Source organism: Mustela erminea, chromosome 1 (assembly GCF_009829155.1).
Source record: "Mustela erminea isolate mMusErm1 chromosome 1, mMusErm1.Pri, whole genome shotgun sequence".
Taxonomy (NCBI): Eukaryota; Metazoa; Chordata; class Mammalia; order Carnivora; family Mustelidae; genus Mustela; species Mustela erminea.
This window is the reverse complement of record NC_045614.1, coordinates 104,289,355-104,309,511: the sequence shown is the minus strand read 5'-3', so window position 1 is coordinate 104,309,511 and position 20,157 is coordinate 104,289,355. Positions and strand designations below refer to the sequence as shown.

Genomic DNA, 20,157 nt, shown 5'->3' with positions numbered 1-20,157 from the left:
TTGTAAACATTAGAAATATTTTTAAAATACTATTTAAACTTGAGAGTCCGGAATTTTACTTTCCAAGGAAGTGTAAAGTGCAGATTATAATACAAAAATAATACACTGATTTTACCATTCAACACCAGAAGTAACTTAAAAGGCACACATTATACATTCAAGAAGAAATAGGAAGAAATCTAGCAGACGCTAATGCCAAATAGTTTACAGATAGCACCAGATGAGCATTCTTAAGTATTACAACAGTACAATGGCAATATATGGCTTCTACTATTAGCAATGCATATTCTGTATAACAAACTGTAGGGTTTTTTTTTCTTTTTGTGGTTTTCCAGCTTTTGTTCTTAAATCACCTAGTACCTATTATACAAGTACGTTTTAGTAGAACCATTGTACCATGCAAAACAAATTATAAGATCTTTTATTCACTTAATTAAATGCTTCCTTGAAGGAAAGTGTTGGTGCTACACCAATCATTGGTTTCACGAATACATTTTAAGAGTTAATACAATACAAAAGGAAGTCTCACCTTTACACACACACAAAACTTCCTGTTAACGTTCAGTTTCTAACAAAACATTAATTAATGGACTATCAATAAAATACCTTTCTTAGGTCTCAAAATGTATTATCAAAAAGCAAACATTACAATAACAATAGTGACTAAGATATTTAATATCATTAACATAAACTGAACTTCAATGTGATTCTTTAAAATTTAAGTATAATTTTAATCATTAAGAATTTTTCCCAAGGCAAATATAACTTGTCTACACTACAATACATAAACAATAACCCAGAATACGCTGCCCTGGAAAGTTCACAGAAGTACATTTAACAGTTTATTATAAATGGTAAGCAACTAATCACCCAGTATTTGTAACGCTACGTTATATCCTTTAAATTACTTAATCACATTGTATTTCTCTTCCAATAGTTAACTTTTCTATATGCCCAGACAGTTCTGGGTTTTTAAAATGTGCACTGCTATATGTCCACTGATAGTTTAAAATAGTTTTTGATTTTTGGTATTCAGAATATCCATTGCAATAGCAATTATGATGATCCAAGGTTTTGTTAATTTTGCTCTTAAAATGCACTCCCCTCAAAGAGATGGCAGCACATGACACCCCACCTTCGGGTGATCAAATATATGATCCCACCCTTTCTGGGTTGATTACAGCTTCCTTTGAAAATTGATCAGTGATCAACCATTGCCAGCAACCTAGTCACATAACCAGGAGTGGTTCTGTAAAGCAAGAACTTTCAGCTGGCTGAGAAACTCTGCCAACAATCAAGAGGAGTCATAGAGCCAGACACTGTGGGAACCACCAAAGTGGTTTCCAACAACTGAGAGCAGGGCGTGGTATTTCACTCACTCAACCAGTCCTCTTTAGAGTTGTAGGAACTGATAAAGAGGGATACATCCTCCCTTCAGGAAATGTGTGCTACTATAGCACCTTGCAAAAAAAGAGGGAGTTTCAGGGTTGTAGATAAAAGGTTCAGAAGTGGGGTTTCTCAGAAATAAGTCCATGATTTCCAAAGATTATATCTGAGACTTATAAGTGATAGGGCTCTTCCTTATCAAAGATTGAAAATACCTGCATTTTAAAATTACCCACAATTCTAAGGTATTGCTAGGGAACAAAAAAAAAAGGATCTAGAAAAAACAATCAATCAAAATTAATGAGAGAAAAAGAACAGTGACAAGAAGAGGGAAAGAAAGACCTACTGCCTGAGCAAACATTTCTGCTCTCCAAAGACTCATGAAGAAAAAGAAAAGTAGCCAGAGAGCAACTGCTGTGCCATTTCACCACAACATCTGTATAAGTATATAAAATTGTTCTGCTTTACATGAGACCCCATAAATGCATTAAAAATCTATTATCAAGATTATTCTCTCATTATATTCTGCTGATACACCATCTCCAGAATTCTGATCTATTTTTAAGCTCTAAACTAAAATTTGAGAGTGACAGGAAAAAAAAAAATTTTTAAGTGAGGCTTTTTTGTTCAAATTTTCAGTCAAATAAATTGAAAAAATTCATTTTTCTACTGAGGAAAGTAAAGTGTTTACTCATAAACTTATACATAAAATGACAGTGAGAGAGACATTTGAGCACTCCTAAATGGTGGCAGCAGAAGCAATCTGGGTGGAACTAGAAGTCACAAGAATATGGAGGCCCTGTCCTTTCAAGCTTCCCAACTCCAAAGGAAAATCGACCACTGACCTTATGACTAATCAGTTGGGTGTAACTTCATTAGCAAATAGCTTAAGGAAAGAACAGCTAACCAAACATTTAAGTTTAAAATTTCAGGAATAAGAATTATTTAACTTAAAATCCCGAAGTTCACTCTTAACCTCACAAATATTAGGTGATAGTCTTTGAATAATTTTTATTTTTAAAGTGCTTAAACACAAAGGCCTCAAAAATGGCCTAGTAATACTCTCACTTAAGTATATTCTGTTACAAAATTATAACTTATTTAAAATCTAACATTCAAGTTTAAAACAAATGGGTGAAATTCAGAATTAACGCTGACACTTCACCCTTAATCAGCACTCTTACATCTTGGTATACCATGAGTCAGAAGTATTGTTTGATCCATAGGATTAAAATGGGACACCCTAGATTAGAAGCTACTAGCTGAAGTGCCTCTAGTCTCAAAGTTCTTACTTTTTCCCTCTTAAACTAGACCAACAGTAAGTAGTAGATATAGTCCTCTGAGAAAAGAATGGCCCCATATTTATATTAATTATATATTAATCCAGTTAAAGTAAAAGTTAATGGCTAAAGCTAGCATAAAATACTGAAATTTCAAAACATATTTAAACAGTAAGAATAGATGATATTACTAAACCCCTTTAAAAATAATATATTAATATTCATTTTAAAAAATCAAATATACTTATTGAAACTAATATTCTCAATTATTTTGGTCATGAATTCCTGGAATTTTTTACTAATACGTATATGAATTTCCAACAAAGAAATTAGTAATTCATATACTCAAATTCATGAGACTGGAGATCCAATTATTAATCTTTTCTTTGTGAAGAATGTCTAAGTAGGATGTGTTCATCAAAAAAAGGAATCTGATTATCAACATTCTTCCTTTTCCTGACTTCTTGATGCAAAGGTGAAAATTACTCAAAATGAGACGTGAGTTGATCCTGAGTTGAGGTTTCTCTAACAAGCTACTTTGCCATCAGGTTCGTGAAATACTGTTCTAAATACTTATATTTATCCAAAAGATACTGTATGATTGCTGGGGCAAAGCTACAATAAAGTGAAACCTTTTCTTTATACTTTTTAAACTAACTCCATTCTCTTTATGGACTTATTAAACCACTCCTAAATTTTATTTTTAAACCTACAACTTATTTTTAGATCAGATTACAGAACTCCTCATTCAGTAAACTTTTTCTAGGTATTTGCCATACTGCGTTTTTATATGCCAAACACATGGTGATTTGGTTTTTTCCCTGAACACAATTTATAGAAATTCCCTGAATAACAAAAAGAAAACAACTCTGTTATATTCATTTGACAGCTAAAGAGAATTCCAAAATGAAAATGACTATTGTGCTGCTGTAAGGGTACAAAGACAGGTTATCATTCCATTCGCGTCACTGGAATGTATATGGAAGACATCTGTACAGCAGTAAAGAAGTCAGCAGCCAAAGTTGAACACAGCAAGTAAATGTGTACTGTAGTAGGAATAGTTACGGAGTTTTAAAGGCTCAGGAGTTAGCCACTCCCAAGAATTCAGTAGGTATAATACATAACAACTCACAATTTACAAGTAGGTTATACAAAATACTCTAGGGTATTAAGTCAGTTTGCTAAAGAACTACGAATCTTCCAACTGTAAACTAATAAATTCCTGAATGCATTTCTTATACTGCATTTCAGTATGGTTATTAGTAGAATATTGACCTGGCTGTCCATAAAGTCCTTCTGATTCCCGCATCTCTTCATTCATTCTTGCTAAACGTAACCTAAAATTAAAGGAAAGGATTTTTAGATGAAGTTACGTAATATAGATATTCATAAATTAATAAGCCCTGGCAATAAAAGCTTCCTAACTAGTACATTTCAGCTCTGTTTAAGCAGGATCCTTGCAGCACCGCCAGTAGGTTACTTCCTCCAGACTCCCGAGACTCCCTGGCTTCCACAGCAACCTGCCACACGTACACTACCAACTGCTGGAAGTGTTGCTTCTATGGTATGGAATGTTGTATTATACCATATAAGTTCATTCTGGTTCATCCTGAGCTTAAGTAGTTCAAGACATACAAATAGCATGTGTTATGTCTAAATAGTGGAAATACATTTTGATGTACCAAATGACCACAGGTTGCCAAGATTTTCCCAAGGTTTCTATTTGGTTATACATTCTTTTTTGGGTTATTCATCCTGCCAGCAGGAAGACATACAGCATTGGATTAAGAAGACACGAATTTCCTCCCATTTTCTAACTAACTTCAAGCAACATTTTGAGAGAGGCAAATGTTGCCTTTGGTGTACCTCTCCCCCTTTGTACTATTTATACTATTTGCCTGTGCTTTGGACCACCAAATACTCAATGCCCCATGAGAACTCTATCACCATCTACTGACATACACTCTCTGGCATCTGCGGCATCTGCCGTGAGCTTTCCCTCTCTTCAGAATACTACCATTCCATTCTCTTCCATCGCTTCATAACCATTGTGTGAGTTAATAGCTGCAAGTCCTCTTTGATATTTGGACTTTTCAGAGAGGACTCTTATTTTCAAAAATTAAGTGAAACTGAAGTCCTCACACAAAGTAAAATGAGAAAATTTAGACAACTTGGGAACAGATATTTTTGAAAAGGGACTATTATTATTTTTTAAGATTTATTTATTTATTGGAGAAAGAGAGCAAGTGTGGGGAAGGGGAGGCAGAGAGAAAAACTTTATCAGACTCCCCACTGAGCTTGGAGACCAATGTGGGGCTTGATCTCATGACCCTGAGATCATGACCTGAGCCAAAAACAAGGGTCAGGTGCTTAACCAACTGCATCACCTAGGGGCCCCAAAAGGGGCTATTATTAAAAGAATTTCTTTATACTATCTCTATCTTTTCTTTATTTAATAACTTATCTTTATCTAATGGTGAATCTAAAATGTTTTAAAAGTTCTAAATTTTCCTACCACAGCCTCCAAAATTACAATAACCTCTCCAGTGAGGAAAGAACACTGAGTGCAGAGAAAGTATGTTTTACTGTTTTATTGTGTGTCTTAATTTGGCAGGGGCCAGGAGGAGCAATATATGATAACTCAAGAATTCTCAGTGGCAGGCACCTGGGTGGCTCAGTGGGTTAAGCCTCTGCCTTCAGCTCGGGTCATGATCTCGGGGTCCTGGGATCGAGGCCCATATCGGGCTCCCTGCCCAGCGGGGAACCTGCTTTCCCCCTCTCTCTGTCTGCCTCTCTTCCTAATTGTAATCCCTCCTGCTGTCAAATAAATAAATATATTTAAAAAAAAAAAAAGAATTCTCAGTGGCAGCTCAGTTGTTTAAGGCAGTCGGGCGAGTCTCTCTTTATAAGTGACTGAGATTCAGTAATGTGAATGAAATTACCTCTACCCATATAACAGGATCAACAATTCACTCAACCCAGAACAGAATGAGTAAGTGACTTCATACAACGTATTTCCTACATTAATAATAAAGTGCAGGTGACAACCACATTTCTAGGTTCAGTGTAAACAAACAACTTTGATCTAAGATGCAAATCAAATTAAGATCTCAAAACTCTTTAACAGATCATATTCAATCATATTCAAACATTAAAAACGAGTATTTTTACCTTAAAATATAATATTTGTGTGAATAGTTCCTTTAAAAAAAAGCATAAACAGATCCTAAGTATCACTGCCCAAAGGCAATGCAGCTGCAAAAGTGACTGACATCAACACAGCTGTCCCCCATACTTACAATCCTCGAACTTTTGAGGTAGAATAAATGTAGATTCCTGAGTAGAGTAACTTCCTGTTACTACCAATCCAACCCCCACCCTAGTACTGTAGTGAGAATTAAAGGTCCATTTTAGAGAAGCCACTGGTTTTGTGTTCTTACTGGTCAGGCAGTATAAAAGAAGTGGCTAAGAACATGGATTTTGGAGACAAAATTCTTAATTCCAAATCCCCACTGCACCCGTCATCAGTTTCTTAAATTATCTGTGGCATGGTTTCCTTATAAAATGAGGCTAATAACAACAGTATCTTCCTCATAGGGTCGTTGTGAGAACCAAATAAGTTCATGTGTGTAAAGTGCTTAATATGTTTAATATGTCTAGAGAAGTTTATGGCACACAGTAAACAATCAGGTTTATAGTTCACACCTATGCATGAAACTATGCTAAAACCCTGTACAAGTAACACACTGTATGAGAAATAATCAAGGAGAAAGAAAACACTTACAAAGTCACTATGTCAGCATTGGCTGCTTCCACAGCAATAGTCAAAGGGTCTTTCCCTTCTTCATCGGTGGCATGCTGATTGGCACCTCGTTTTAGAAATAAACATACCTGCCTGTTTAAGGAAAGAGCATTTTTGAGACATTGCCAATAAGAAAAAAAAATAGTATTCACCTTAAAAAAATAAAAAACACTACCTAAAGAAATAACATTTTCATTAGGAAATTCTTGACTCATTCTACACCTATTAATTGAACACTGGTTCTAATAATAGAAATTTACCTTCATCAGCATTTTACAAATCCCTAGATGTTTTTACATTTAACTTGTAGCATGACGGGATGTATAAATTATGGTCCCTACCCTCAAATAATATCAGAAAAGATGTACACATATATCCATAAACTTAAAACAGAAATCATTCAAGGTCAAATCAGTCAAGGCAATGTTAACATCATACCAATAATTCAACAGCAAAGAGTGGAAGGTAATCCTCCCACTGGACTCCACAAATATTCCTAACTTGAAGAAAGTAACAAAAATGAAAAAAAAAATGATAGGATGAGTAAATGAGTCTATTAAGTAAAATGGGAAGAGTGGCTGTTTAAGAAAAAAATACAAAAATATGGGGCACTTGGGTGGCTCAGTCGTTACGTCTGCCTTCGGCTCAGGTCATGATCCCAAGGTCCTGGGATCAAGTCCCACACTGGGCTCCCTGCTCAGTGGAGAAGCCTGCCTCTCCCTCTCCCACTCCCCCTGCTTGTATTCTCTCTCTCATTGTCTCTCTCTAATGAATAAATAAAATCTTAAAAAAAAGAAATACAGGGGTGCCTGGGTGGCCTCTGCCTTCGACTCAGATCATGATCCCAGGATCCAGGGATCGAGCCCCGCATCGGGCTCTCCACTCAGCAGGGAGCCTGCTTCCCTTCCTCTCTCTCTGCCTGCCTCTCTGTCTACTTATGATCTTTGTCTGCCAAATAAATAATAATAATCTTTTAAATAAATAAATAATCTTAAAAAAAAAAAATAGGGACACCTGGGTGGCTCAGTTGGTTAAGCATCTGCCTTCAGCTCAGATCACGGTCCCAGGGTCCTGGGATCGAGTCCCACATCGGGCTCCTTGCTCAGTGGGGAGCCTGCTTCTCTCGTTGCCTCTGCCTGCCACTCTGCCTGCTTATGTGTACTCTCTCTCTCCCTGACAAATAGATAAATAAAATCTTTAAAAAAAAATACAAAAATAAATACGAACATTTTTAAGTATACAAAAGTTTTTATGATGAAGTTACTGAACTCAAGTCTCTGCTGGCTAAGTTATGATAAAAATAGAAAATGCTTTAAAAAAATAGATGTTTTTGGGGCGCCTGGGTGGCTCAGTGGGTTAAGCCGCTGCCTTCGGCTCAGGTCATGATCTCAAGAGTCCTGGGATCGAGTCCCACATCGGGCTCTCTGCTCAGCAGGGAGCCTGCTTCCCCCTCTCTCTCTGCCAGCCCTCTGCCTCTCTACCTACCTGTGATCTCTCTTTGTTAAATAAATAAATAAAATCTTTAAAAAAAAAATAGATGTTTTAAATAAAGTCAAAAAAGAACAGCATCTTGATTTTTGGGTACTAAAAATAGGATATCTGAGATATTTTATTTTTTAAATTTGTTTATTTTTATTTATTAGAGACAGAGTGAGAGCGAGAGAGATCACATAGCGAGAGGGAGAAGCAGATTTCCCCCTGAGCAGGGAGCCTGATGTGGGACTCGATCCCAGGACCCCGAGATCATGACCCAAGCTGAACACAGACGCTCAACTGCCTGAGCCACCCAGGTGCCCCCTGAGATATTTTATTTAAAAACAATCACTGGGACGCCTGGGTGGCTCAGTTGGTTAAGCGGCTGCCTTCGGCTCAGGTCATGATCTCAGGGTCCTGGGATCGAGTCCCACATCGGGCTCTCTGCTCAGCAGGGAGCCTGCTTCCCTCTCTCTCTCTGCCTGCCTCTCTGCCTACTTGTGATCTCTGTCTGTCAAATAAATAAAATCTTAAAAAAAAACAAACAAACAAACAAACAAACAAACAAAAAACAATCACCTATGACACAAACTTTTCATTTAAGGTCAACATTTCTACTTCATTTGTACCTTCTATTAGAAAATCCATTTTCATGCCTTTATTGTTCAACGAGTCTAAATATTCCTTCAGACACCTCAATGGCAATAGCACAGACTAAGAATTTACTTTAAAATTAGACTTTAGCTACCCTGTGGGAAAACTCAAATGTACAAAATTACAAAACTCTCCCCAAATGCATGTGCTTTGCACAAAATGTATGTGAACATGCATTTATACAAATACAGACTTAGCTGCTGACAAAAGCACCATAATTTTAGTAACAGTTCTAAATACTAAAACTGATCTATATAAATGGCAAGTAAAGTTCAAAAAAGGCTTTGCAACTGTCTTATCTGAAAAGTAACCATAGCTTTTTTCTGCATGAGATTTTTAAAATCTGAAATTCCATCATGACAACAGAAGTCATAGGAAAGTATTTTATAAACTCTATCCAATGGCCTTCACCTGAGAACAAACAAAATATATTTTATATATATTTATTTATAAAATATATTTATATATGAGTATATACATATATATAACAAGCAATATATTATTCAAAATAATTTTTCAAATAAAATCTACTTAAGTATGTAAGCACGACAGTTTACCCTGTGTGTCCCAAGACAGTGGCATGGTGCAGTGGGCCCCGCCCCTGCACATCTCTCTGGTTCACGTTAGCACCATTCTGTAGGAGAAACTCGCAGGTCACCAAAGAACCCTTGAAGGAAAACAGAAGATAACAATGTACGAAAAGCAAACAATAACATGTTTCTATTAAAAACAGGTATTTACTCTGATAGCCTTTGTTTTTTCTCCCCCAAAGAAAAAATACTCCCCAGTAAAAGCAGAAAAATGATCAATTATATTATTTTCTTCCCAAGAAGGACTTCAATAGGAATTCAACTTGCAGTTTGTGATCTAGCAAAAGACACCACATTCATCACCAGAATTCTCTTCCACTGAGAAAAAAAATGAATTTACATAACCAAAGTGATCACTTTGGTTCAGAAATCACTACCAGCTTTTCCTTCTACTTTCCAACACATCTCTTAAAGCAAAGAATAATGTTAAAGCTATGTTCACAATGAATTATAATTTTTTATGTTTTTACAATGCATTAATTCATACCCCTAATACGGCCTGAATAAGTGGTGTTGCTTTATTTTCCTCTGAATTAGCCCAGTTCACATCTGCACCATGAGCCAGAGCCTCAGCCATTTTAGGAAGATTTTTTTCATATGAAGCCCTATAAAGCTGGAGTCCGGGGTTAAAATGTTTAGAGTCGAGAAACACAGAAGAATCTTGCCGTTCTCCCTCTGAAAGGCAAACACAAATACATCAGTAAAAATGAGCAGGGCAGGCAAGAATGATTTCTCATTTCTGAGGTACAGGGTTTTAGTTGTGTAAGAGAAAGAGAGCTCTGTGGCTAGATCGTGGAGACAGCAGCACGAGAGTCAATGGCACACAAATATCCATTTGAAGATGGTAAATTTTGGGACGCCTGGGTGTCTCAGTGGGTTAAGCCTCTGCCTTCGGCTCAGGTCATGATCTCAGGGTCCTGGGATCAAGCCCCGCATTGAGCCCCGCATCGAGCCCCGCATTGAGCCCCGCATCGAGCCCTGCATGGAGCCCAGCATCGGGCTCTCTGCTCAGCAGGGAGCCTGCTTCCTCCTCTCTCTGCCTGCCTCTCTGCCTACTTGTGATCTCTGTCTGTCAAATAAATAAATAAAATCTTTAAAAAAAAAAAAAAAGAAGATGGTAAACTTTATGTTATGTATATCTTATCACAATTTAAAAAATAAAAATGAACTCTTACAACGTGCCACAACGTAAAAGATGTAAAAGAAACCACTAATTCAGGGCGCCTGGGTGACTTAGCGGGTTAAAGCCTCTGCCTTCAGCTCAGGTTGTGATCCCAGTGTCCTGGGATCGAGCCCCGCATTGGGCTCCCCACTTGGCAGGGAGCCTGCTTCCTCCTCTCTCTCTGCCTGCCTCTCTGCCTACTTGTGATCTGTCAAATAAATAAATAAAATCTTCAAAAAAAAAAAGAAACCACTAATTCAACAAAATGAGTGAATGGGAGAGTTTCACAAAACTATGTTATTTCCAACAGACTGATCACTCCTCAAACAGTCAAACATCTTCTCTTATAAAGATGTCAATAGGGGGGCGCCTGGGTGGCTCAGTGGGTTGAAGCCTCTGCCTTCGGCTCAGGTCATGATCCCAGGGTCCTGGGATCGAGCCCCGCATCAGGGAGCCCGCTTCCTCCTCTCTCTCTGCCTGCCTCTCTGCCTACTTGTGATCGCTGTCTGTCAAATAAATAAATAAATAAAATCTTTAAAAAAATAAAATAAAATAAATTAAAAAAAGATGTCAATAGGTATGCTAGACATTTGTGGTCCTGCCAGGATTCAATGGGAGGTTAATTACTCTGTACTAGATTAAAATTAGGTATATTCCTATATGACTGGATTTACGGACTCACAAGAGCTGGTAAAAACAATTCCTAGAGAATTTTACTACTAGACCAAGCCTTACTTTATTCCCATGATGGTCCAGCACCACCACAATTTACAGTACAAGCAATTCAAGTAATTAAAAAAAAATGCTTACTACCCTGGGTATTCTGCAAGATCAAAATCATGGAAATTAAGGAGAGAATACAGGAAGAAAGCACAGGTCAGGAGAAAAATATAATGCAGAGAGAGTTACTAATCTCTTTCTCCTGATAAAACAGCCATAAAAAAGATAAAGAGTAGTAAGACATAGTTCATGTGGATTAAAAAGTATCCTTAGTGACTGACTAAGCATTTTTAGAATGTATCATGAGGCTTAGAAGAATATACACCTAGAAGAGAACATCCAAATATGAAAAGAAATAGCTGCTTTCTCATTTAACACCACCTTCTAAAAGGCTAACCACTTTCTTTAGAAATTATTTAATCAAGACTAAACACAAAACACATGCATTTTTCAGCAAGCAATACCAACTGACATTGAATTTCACCAAAACTCACCAGTCTCATATAAACTATTGGCAGACACTGTGGAGGGTAAAGATTCTCTTCCATCATCAGAGCTCTGCTGGATTCCACTATCATTGCTTTTGACTGTTTTAAAGAAAAATCAGCTAGTGATTAAAGTTCAAGCCATTCAGAAAACAATCTACCACAAACAACAAGGTTTTAAAATGAGCTCTGATACGTCAACATGAACTTAACCACCATCACAATACATTTAACACAATTTTAATCATTTCGAACATTTAGCTTATTAAAATATGAATCAATCACAAAGCCTGAAAATAAACTCTTCAGAGTCGCAACACATCTCATTACCCCATAATATGACAGGCATGGTGAAGAGCTTAATTTATTATGACTGCAAGTAATGTGTAATTCTGAGACAATGGGTAACATCTAGAGAAATGGCCACACCGCACAATGACCACTGGCACAGACTTGGAATGCTCCACAAGAGTAGTACTTACTACTACGTAGTTTTGAAGAAGTATCAAAGTAGGAGAAGAGTGAATCTAGCTCATCAGGACAGAACAGAGACTCCCGCCTGGCCTCGTCACTATTTACAGCAACCACTGGGGACATGCAAGTTAGCAAAGCACAAAGCAGGCCATAAGAAGGGAAAAGGGCAGGAAAAAACGTTACTGGGAAAGATTTAGGAGGAAAAAATAGGAAGGAGATTAGGTGGTTAATCAGATATTTAGGGCTTGTTGCCATGATAGATTTATAATTCCCATCTCCCCTTGCCTTTTAAGCAGTTTTATTCCTTAGAATATACACATTACCTAGAATTGTAATTACCAGATGTTATTTAATTTTAACTGTTTTAAAGCGACAGAAATCCAATTTTTCCTTAGACTATGTAGAAGGAAACAAGTTTTTGGCATTCAAATAATCTACAATGGCTATTAATTCAGAAATTAAGAAAGTGACTTCAGTTTAAGAAAATATTTCTATTCATAACAGGTAAGCTATAATACCTGAACTTTGGGGAGGTACTCTGACTTGGTCACTGGGCCCAAGTTTAGAAATGCTCAGCCTCTTCTCTTCAGAACTTTTGGAGACAGTCTTTTTTTCCTGCTCAGGAGGTGATGATGACATAGAATATTTATCCACAAATTTCCTCTCCACGTATTTTGCTTTGATATATGCCTCTTTCTCCTGTCTGGTATATATAAAAATGCCATGATGTTCTGCTTCATCTCTTAGTATGGCTAATACTGAAAAGAAGCCATTACATACCAAATATTTCCCAAAAAGTCACTAAATGTATTACTGGTTAAAACTAAATTTGTGATATTACACAATATATTTCCCTTCTAAGTATTTAATAAACTAGGATCTCATGTTCAAATAAAATACAAGTAATAAACTAACTGAAAAATCACAAGTATTAACAAGGCACTCTCTTTACTCTCTTAATTTCTGGGCTCATTCATTTCTACACATATTCCCTTGTGTTTGTTACAAAATGGAAAACATTACCAAGAAAACTATAAAAATTTATAGAAATTAACTTTAATTTCATTTTACTTCAATAGACAACATCAACAGATCTACTATCACTATTGTCAGTCACAATTTTTCCTAAGACAACTACTTTAAAGCAACATAGCAGTTCTAATTAAAGGGAAAGAAAAAATGTCACATTTTAAACTTTTCTGATACAATCAGAAAATTCCAAGTCTATTTATACTTTTTCCTATTTATATCCTTTCAAAATAGTTAAATCTTTGGTTAAAATCTAAAAATATTTCAAGGTCTGAAATAATTTAGCCATGCGTTAGCAAATAATCTCACTTAAGTGTTAATAGTTCAGACAGCAATAACTTTAAAATAATACTGATTATACATAGGGGCATCTGGATGGCTCAGTCAGTTAAACATCTGCCTTTGGTTCAGGTCATGATCCTGGGGTTCTGAGATTCAGGCCAGTGTCGGACTTCCTGTTCAGCCGGGAGCCCTCTGCCCTTCTTCCCTGCTTGTGCATGTGCTCTCTCTCAAATGAATAAATCTTTAAATAGGATTATGGCACATAGGATTATGGTAAAAAAAAAAAAAAAATTAATGTTAAAAATAAAGAATCATAAAGACTAAAAGCAACATCAACAATAAAAACAAATTATGTATGCACTCCTAGCCACTTCATTCTATGAGCCTCAATATACAGAATTGGAAGCAAAATTTCAAACACAGCAATTAAGTATTCTCCCCTACCTGAAGTTACCCTTTCACCTTTAATTCTTTAACATCATAATGCCATGTACCGAGTACATGATTAATAGATATATATACATATATATTTTTTTTAAATGAGAGAGAGAGAGCATGACCTTGGTGGGGAAGGGAGCCAAGTAAGAGTAAGAGAATCTTAAGCAAACTCCATGACCAGTGCAGAGCCATAAGCAGGACTAGATCCCTGACCCCCGAGACCACAACCTGAACTGAAATCAAGAGTTGGACACTCAACCAACTAAGCCACCCAGGCACCCCTTAACAGATATTTATTGAACAAAGTCAAACAATGTATAACTATTCATTCATTGTTGATAATAGAGACTTGATCCTGAGAAACATTAATAAACAGATTTCTCTTTATAAAGGCCAATAACAGAATTGATATACTTTAAGTGCTAAGGGCTTTTATATTCTATGTAGATACTTTCAATATTTAAGATTCTCATCTGAAGCCCACAGTTGATTATCTAATCAATAAAAAATAATTATCTAAGACTTACCCAAGAAAGAGAAAGTCATATTTTAACAGTCTCTTCTAAACAGTCTGTCTCAATATTACATGTCGATTATAGTGAAATAAAATCATAGCTATATTCCTGCTTATGAAAAAAAAGCATGGAGACAACTGAAATAGTACCTTTGCCCCGGTTGTGGTTTCTTTATTCCCATTTTTTCCACTTTAGCTTCATAAACTCGATTTATAACATCATTTCCCAACTCACACATAAGCTGTTTTGGCAGGAAAATAGAAAAATAAGCTACAAATTGCTAAAAATACTAAAAAAGTCCTTAAAACAAGTACAATTAACTCATTCTTTTTGCATATCCCGCCAATGTTCATCCCACAAAGACATTTAAAGTTAAAACAAATTAAGACAAGGACTAAGAGCAATATCATCATTTTGCCATTAACAGCATTTCACCCCATGGAAGACCACCACTCTTACAAGAAAGGGTTTCTCCTGACTCACCTTCCCTCAACTATGGCTAGTACAATGCTGCATATTATTCACAATGCTTGGTAAATCAAATGAAAAAAGGCCAAACAGGTTAAGTTTTAAAATACAAATAAACTATCTTCTCCTTATATATGATATATAAGAATTTCAAAATATTTTGTTTAAAACTTGTAGTTATATATTATTATATAATGTACCAGACTGTGTTTCAACCAAATTTTAAAAATTGAATCTAAAGTTTATAGCTATAAAACTGATGCCAAAAAATTAGGTTTCTGCCTCTCATCCCCCACTTTCTTCTTTTGAATTCATAACAGTTCATAGAAACTATCTTAATAGGGCTCTACTGTAGGAGCCAATTTATCACTTTCATCCAGATGTTTACACAGTAATTCCACAAAGCAAACGTTTTACTTTACATAATTGAGAGGATTACCAGTTTATCTATGGGTTGAAATAAAAATTTAAGTACATTAAGAACACAATTTCACACAGAAATAAATGCAGAGTATATTATAATCTTTAAACTAATATATATATATATATATTTTACAATATGGTAAACTAAATGGTGGGAATTAAAAAGAATATATTATTAAGCAATATGATTTTTATTTATCCGAAACCTAATTGTGGTCTAAATGATTTATGACATTTTCATAGATATGAATTTGTGCACAAGGCTTCATCCTTACACAAGATGAAAGGATGTCTTAGTTTGATGCCTACTACCTTCAGAAATCTAAATCTAAAATGGTCCTATGCTAAAAGGGCCCAATGATAACAACATGCTATACCAATCCACTCTGGAGCACACTAATATCTCTATTATACTTTTAACAAATAAAAGATTAAAATTAAGACACAGAATTGAAGGTTTTTTTGAGAAAACATAAAAATGTAGGAAAACAGTTTTCCTTAAAAGGTGAAGTGACTTGCAATTAAAAGTGCTACATAAACTTAGAAATTTAAAAACCCATTAATGAAAACACCAGATTTTCCAAATAGCCTCAGATGTGTTCCAATAAATTTAGTTTATTGTTAGCATTGAGACACTCATACATTTTATAAACCAAGATTCTAAAATCCTGATCGTTTATGTGGAAATCTGAACTATTTTTAAACAAGTATGTATTTTACCTTTAAAAGTTCAGGCTCCCATGTGTCTAAAGTTAAAGATCGTACTTTTGAAAAATGAACTCCAAGACTCCTAGAGGGAAAAGAGACTGTATTAATATATAAAGCTATCAAGTCTCTATTTGCATATTATTCAAATTATTTCCCTTTTAATGGAACATAGTTGCTAACACAGCCCTCAACGTGTATGTAAATAAGGAGGGTTCTTCTGGCTAATAATAAATAGTAAAACAAAGTCCTCTAAGGCATTCCACAAAGCAGAATTTTATTCACTGTACAAAAGTTACAAAGATACAAATGGCAGTCATATTAAGGCAAGTGAAGAAGGTCCTGTAACCAATGGGACATGATAATTTACTATGTGTATCCCAAAGAAATCTGTCACCCTATACAGGCCTACCTACCGGTGAATTCCAGAACACTCAATACACAGGGTGATGCCCAGGTTGATGCTGGCCCACCGTGGATCTGCCAGACCACAGTCACAACAGCTGGCATTGCCAGGAATACACTGGACTCGCTGTAGTGCACTTTCTCCTTTCAATAATTTATCTTTTGACTCATTTCCAGAATCTAGGCTTCCTGTGGATGGAGATGATTTCTTATCCAGCTTCTAAAAGAATAAAGAATTATTTGTTTAAAAGAAAAAAAAAAAAAAAAAGACTGCAATACTATGCTACACATTACCTGCTCCAAACAAAAGCTTCCAATCAATAAACTGAAGGCTTATGATGGGCCTAAGCCAGGCACTGTAGTAGGCATTACAAATAAGGATAAAAAGGTATAGATTTCTCCATCAACTGGCATTTAGTCTTGTCAGAAGAAACATAAATGTTGGAACTGATATCTATATTTATGTAAATAAATATTTACATTTAATTTATATTTAATACAAATATGTATACATATAATAAATGCATAATGAACACATGTGTAAGATATGAGGGTGGAGAGAAATGGAAACACTTATTTAACAAACAATATCAAGACAGATGAAATAAACATTAGACTATTAAGACTCAAGAATAAAATTAATATTATTATTTTATACCAAGTTTTTCTGAAGTATTCAATGAACTGCAAGCAAATTGTTTTGATTACTGCAGTGAATAACTAGAAATGGTATGGCTTTACTAAAGAATAAATCAACTACATAATTATAATTATATTCCCAGTAAGACAAGTGAGAAACTAAGGAAGGAGAAGAAAGCACTAGTGTGAGGTGCCAGAGCCCGAGTAGGGGCAGTAGGCAGGAAAAAAGGATGTTCGTTACATACAGGGGGACTGATCATGTAAGTAAACATGTTAAAAATAAAAGGGAGCCATTTATTTATATGGAAAGGGACAGAATTAAAACAAACCCTGTTGTGTGTACTTAGAACTGGAGATACAAAAGACACACTAATGGTTTTCAATATAAACAGATACATTAAGATATGTAAACATGTCTATGTGTAAATGCATGCATATATTCCTTCATTGGTTTCTAAAAGCCATTCACCAGCAAAAGGAACTAGGGCTCTTTGGAAAAACTGCTGATCTTAGCACTGATGCAGAGAAAGTGCAAGATGAACCCAGAACATCTCATCATGCTAGAGAGTAAGGAGAAACTCAGATTGATGGGAACATGTCAAAAGGATACAGAAGCCGGGGTTCCACTGGCCACATTTGGGCCAATTTTTTAAAAGAATTTATTTATTTGAGAGAGAGAGAGCACACAGGCATGGCGGGGGTTGGGGGGAGGCAGAGGGAGAGGGAGAAGTCCAATGTGGCACTCGATCCCAAGACTCTGGGATCCTGGGATCATGACCTGAGCCAGAGTCAGATGCTTTGACTAAACCACCCAGGCGCCCAAACCTGGGTCAATTTGAACAGCAAAACAATGATAGTAATGGATTATAACACATTGAATAAAATAGTGGTCTATACTGACATAATTAAATAACATTTAAAGCCTGATGAGGAACAGAATATTCGCATAATCTCTAAGTACCTCTCTTACAAAATACTTATTATCTACAAAGGAACTATTATAGTACAAAATTCTAGCAAACACCACCTTCATCAAGCAATCAAAGTTAACATCACCAATAATGAGACAAATCAAAGTTATGTGCCGCCCAAGTATGCACTTAGAAGAACACAACATCACTTATACAACACACCTGCCAAAGATACATAACCTTGAGAGTAAAGATCAAACTCACAATGAAGGACATTTCATAAAATAACTCATTAGCTTCAAAACTATCAAGATCAAGAAGGTCAGAGTAAGACTGAGGGACTATTCCTGAGGGAAGGAAACTAAGGAGCCATGGCATCTAATGTTACCTGTGCTTCTGGACTGGATCTTACAGCTCTAAAGCATATTACTGGGACAACTGTGAAACTTAAAGATGTTTGGAAACTAAACTGCAGCCATTTATCAATGCTCATTTCCTGATTATGATGGCAGCACTGTGGTTTTATGAGAGAAATGTCCTAGAGTGTGGTAAGTAACACTTAAATCAGTCGGGCATTATGCTAGAAACTTACCCTGAAACAGTTTGTGGTGGCGGGGGCAGTTATTTGTACAATACTTGGAACTTGTCTGTAAATTTGATACGATTCAAAATTTTTTTTAAAACTGTTTTACTAGTGGGGCACCTGGGTGGCTCAGTGGGTTAAGCTGCTGCCTTTGGCTCAGGTCATGATCTCAGGGTCCTGGGATCGAGTCCCGCATCGGGCTCTCTGCTCAGCAGGGAGCCTGCTTCCTCCTCTCTCTCTCTGCCTGCCTCTCTGCCTACTTGTGATCTCTCTCTGTCAAATAAATAAATAAAATCTTTAAAAAAAAAAAACTGTTTTACTAGAATATGTTCAATAATGTGAATTACTTCATAAGCAATTATCAGATAGGAAAAAGATGTCAATGTAATACAGAAATCTTGTTGGGTCATTCCCAGTTTATAGAAACTAATGTTTTTGCACCAAATTAAAGAAGCTGAAAGCAAAGTATACTACACAGCAGAACCTGGGCTAGCTGCCTCCAAGAAAAAAGGAATAAATATGACACTCATTCCTTCCACTCTTTTTGGCTCATTTTGGCTATGTGCTAGGACTCAAAAGTGTGTGCTGCATTCATTCTCTCTGATCTTTACCTGTTTTGCCTTTTTCACCATACCTGAGTAGCCTCAACCCTTCCATACCCTTCCATTATGCTATCTTCATCAATTTTTAAAGCTAAGTCCTATTATGCTGTAGTATTCATTTATTAATACTTCAACTCTTCCAGTATTTTTACTGAGACTCTAAAATTCCTGCAAGTATTCTAGTTACAAACTCACACGGTTTTTCAGGAAGCCCTATCCCTATTTTTTCTGTAATCCCTATTATTTCTAGTGTATGATTTTTCATAACAGGTATTTCAGCAATGCTACCAGCTTCTTCATCAAGATGATCTGGATGCAAACGTAATTTTGTTCCCTCACAAAACCTTGTTAAAAACCAGAAAAAAATTATTAGAAGCCATTATCCTGAGCTTTTATTGGACAAAGCTGTGATAATCTGAACATAAAAAAAAATACTAATGTTGAACATCTTTTCATGTATATATTGGCCATCTGTATGTCTTCTTTGGAAAAATGTCTATTCAGGTCCTCTGCCATTTTTAATCAGATTATTTGTGGGGGTTTTAGTGTTGAGTTGTGTAAGTTCTTTGTATCTTTCAGATCTTCACCCCTTACTGGACATACCTTTTACAAATAGCTTCTCTCATTCAGCAGGTTGCTTTTCTTTTTTTTTTTTTTTTTTTTTAAAGATTTTATTTATTTATTTGACAGACAGAGATCACAGGTAGGCAGAGAGGCAGGCAGAAAGAGAGAGGAGGAAACAGGCTCCCTGCTGGGCAGAGAGCCCCATGCGATGCGGGGCTCGATCCCAGGACTCTGGGATCATGACCTGAGCCGAAGGCAGAGGCTTTAACCCACTGAGCCACCCAGGCGCCCAGCAGGTTGCTTTTCTATTTTATTGATGATTTCCTTCACTGTGCAAAAGCTTTTCATTTTGATGTAGTCCCAGTAGTTACTGCTTTTCTTCTCCTTGCCTTAGGAGATATATCTAGAAAAATGTTACTGTGGCCAATGTCAAAGATATTGTTGCTTATGTTCTCTTAGGAGTTTAACGATTTCAGGTATTACATTTAGGTCTTTAATCCATTTTGAGTTTATTTATGTGTGTGGTGTTAGAAAGTGGTCCAGTTTCTTTCTTTTTGCATGTGCTGT

General features: G+C 36.1%; 1 protein-coding gene across 7 annotated transcripts in view; it reads right to left on the bottom strand.

The window, feature by feature from the left end:
- ACAP2 (ArfGAP with coiled-coil, ankyrin repeat and PH domains 2) overlaps window positions 1-20,157 on the bottom strand; it is a 146,962-nt gene that overhangs the window by 6,168 nt on the left and 120,637 nt on the right. For 4 of the 7 annotated variants that reach the window (XM_032337278.1, XM_032337289.1, XM_032337285.1 and 1 more), the window contains 10 exons: window positions 16,303-16,511; window positions 15,902-15,971; window positions 14,440-14,531; window positions 12,545-12,729; window positions 12,035-12,139; window positions 11,562-11,654; window positions 9,673-9,860; window positions 9,153-9,262; window positions 6,451-6,561; window positions 3,942-4,003 (listed from right to left, as the gene is read on the bottom strand). In XM_032337278.1, coding sequence (XP_032193169.1) covers window positions 3,942-4,003; window positions 6,451-6,561; window positions 9,153-9,262; window positions 9,673-9,860; window positions 11,562-11,654; window positions 12,035-12,139; window positions 12,545-12,729; window positions 14,440-14,531; window positions 15,902-15,971; window positions 16,303-16,511 — 1,225 coding nt within the window. The remainder of the gene's footprint in view (window positions 1-3,941; window positions 4,004-6,450; window positions 6,562-9,152; window positions 9,263-9,672; window positions 9,861-11,561; window positions 11,655-12,034; window positions 12,140-12,544; window positions 12,730-14,439; window positions 14,532-15,901; window positions 15,972-16,302; window positions 16,512-20,157) is intronic. The other 3 variants (XM_032337308.1, XM_032337317.1, XM_032337328.1) reach the window with 1 other exon arrangement.